Source organism: Myotis davidii, unplaced genomic scaffold (assembly GCF_000327345.1).
Source record: "Myotis davidii unplaced genomic scaffold, ASM32734v1 scaffold120, whole genome shotgun sequence".
Classification (NCBI taxonomy): Eukaryota; Metazoa; Chordata; class Mammalia; order Chiroptera; family Vespertilionidae; genus Myotis; species Myotis davidii.
This window is the reverse complement of record NW_006294778.1, coordinates 6,776,787-6,779,467: the sequence shown is the minus strand read 5'-3', so window position 1 is coordinate 6,779,467 and position 2,681 is coordinate 6,776,787. Positions and strand designations below refer to the sequence as shown.

Here is a 2,681-nt window from a genome sequence, read left to right as displayed (position 1 = left end):
GCCGGCCAGCCAACCTCCCGCCATCTCCTCCTCTTGACAGGTCCGGCCCTGATCCGCCCTGATTAGGGCCAGGCTGGCTGGACCCCACACATGCACGAATTTGTGCACTGGGCCTCTAGTTATTAGATAGTAGAATATCACCAAAAGAGGACAGATTAGGGTTGTAAATAAAGAGAAGAATATATTATAAATAATAATTATAAGGTGAACACTGTTGCTATGATAGAAAATTTTTGCACAGTTTCCAGAAACCTTGCCTTTTTTTTTTTCTTTACTTTGGGTAAGTCATTTTTCAAAATTAGGAAACATACAATTCATCATTGGATATAAAGTTTTTCCTGGTATAAATTCTGCAAAATTTGTGTTAATGTCCTCCATCACAGTTTTAGAGCAAATGCTGAAATGCTGAATTTTTACATGGTTCTTTCTTTTATTGACTTCTGAAAAAAAACTGAAAGCATAATATTCAATTTTAGCTCAATGACAACTGTTCTGCCATAACCTAAATACAATACAGTATTTCCATTAACGCTAATTTTAAAGATTCCTTTGCATTTATTTTATCTGTTAATCCATTCTCAGCATCCTTTTTTCTTTCGCAAAAAATAAGATGATTTATTACCTACAAACCTATAGAGTCTATTTTTTGAATCTTCAAATTCCAATTCTTTCTCATTTTTGAATAGCTTCACTCCTACTGGTTGAAATACCGTATGGTTCATTAGAACTTGGCAAAGACGAACTCGTTTAAGATGAGAGAGATCATTACTACTTAGGCACATATTTTGCATAAGATGACTTAATACTACATCAACAGCATCAGAACCAGTAAAACAGTCTTTGTATGTTCATAAATGATGCCTCCTCCTTTTTATTTCCACTTGAGTCTGAAGGGAGTGAATAATACTATCCCATAGCTGAGTAGCTTGAAAAGACCAGAACATCCTGAAAATTAAAACAAAAAAACCAAACACATACTTAAATTACACAAAATTATTAAAATATTTAAATTTTTCAGTTTTGACAGCTATGCTATTTTTAAATCCTCACCTGAGGATATGATTTTATTGACTTTAGAGAGAAAGGAAGGGAGAGAGAGAAAGAGGAGGGAGAGAAAGAAACATTGACCGGTTGCCTCCTCTATTTGCCTGGACTGGTGATGGAACCCACAACTTAGGTGTGTGCTCTGACTGGGAATGGAACCTACAATCTTCTGGTGTACCGGAATAATGCTCCAACCAACTGAACCATCAGGCCAGGGCAACCTTATGCTTTTTTGTTGTTGTTAATCCTCACCTAAGGGTATTCTTCTGCTCCCCCTGATCCAGGGAATTTTTTCCATTGATTTTAAATTGAGTGGAAGGGAGGCGGGGAGAGAGAGAGAAACATCCATGTGCGAGAGACACATCGACTGGTTGCCTCCCCCATGATGTGGATGGAGCCTGCAACCGAGTTACATGCTCATGATCCTTCAGTCCCTGGGCTGATGCTCTAACTACTGAGAAACTGGCTAGGACAAACTTACGCTTTTTTAATGGCATATCTGCTGCCATTGTTAAGTTTCTACTCCTCCAGTCTTATCTAAACTAATAAAAGAGAAAAATGGTAATTGGCATACGACCGATACCCTTTTCATTGGCTAATCAGGGCTATATGCAAATTAACTGCCAACTAAGGTGGCAGTTAACTGCCAACTAAGATGGCAGTTAAGATTGGCAGTTAACTGCCAACAAGAGGCGTCAGGCCTGGGCAAGGGGCCGATCCTGTGATTGGAGGGTCATGGGGGTCAACGCCTGAGGGCTCCCAGTATGTGAGAGGGGGCAGGCTGGGCTGAGGGACCCCCCCCACACACACCCAGTGCACGAATTTCGTGCACCGGGCCCCTAGTCTATAATTATAAAAGGTAATATGCTAATTAGACTGGAGGTCCTTCCTGACAAAGCCCAGCGAGGGAATCAGCCTGGGTCCTGGATGCCAGAGGGAAGCAGGTGCCAGCCGAGGGGAAGGTAGGCCTACGCTTGCCCAAATTTTTGTGCATCGGGCCTCTAGTGTAAACTATAAAATATTTACTAAGATTGCACCAAGTTTGTCTGGACGTGATGGATGGGCTAGGGCTGGAGTAGGGTGGAGAAGGTTAAGAGTCTATGAGTGGTGGAGACAATGATATTTTCCAATGGACCATCTGCCATTAACCTTCATTAAACAAGTGGGCTAGAAGAAATAGGAACTTGTGCTCAAGAAACTTGCCATCTCGTACGTCAACCCCTTGTAGTTCTAAGTGTAGCTTGTGGACCAACAGCATTGGCATCTGGGCATTGACAAGAAACGCAGATTATCAGGCTATCCCTGAATCCACAGACTGCGCTTCAACAAAATCCCCAAATGACTCGTGTGCATATTAAAGTTTGAAAATCACTGCTTTCCTGGACTTTCCAAGAGAGTCGTTCGGAAAGCCCACTCACGGATCTCGGTCCAGACCAGAGAGGGCAGGTGCACAGGGAAGGGGCGGGCCCAGGAAGGGGAGACCCCAGAAACCTGAGGTGCCAGGGCCAAACCCTCCGCTCCACTCAGCCTCCCGCCCCCAGATCCCAATATTCGGTTAGGTTACCTGTCCTCCTTTTCCGGCAGAAGCCACTTCTATGGCTTAGGAAACTCGACCCGCTTCGCCCCGGGCCGGGAAG

General features: G+C 43.4%; 1 protein-coding gene across 1 annotated transcript in view; it reads right to left on the bottom strand.

The window, feature by feature from the left end:
- Window positions 1-2,678, bottom strand: part of DEPDC4 (DEP domain containing 4) — a gene marked incomplete at its 5' end in the record, with an annotated part of 13,224 nt that extends 10,546 nt beyond the window's left edge. Inside the window, 4 exon segments of the mRNA XM_015567584.1 lie at window positions 558-605; window positions 607-934; window positions 937-945; window positions 2,609-2,678. Of these exon segments, the coding sequence (XP_015423070.1) occupies window positions 558-605; window positions 607-934; window positions 937-945; window positions 2,609-2,678 (455 nt within the window).
- Window positions 2,679-2,681: the final 3 nt, after the last annotated feature.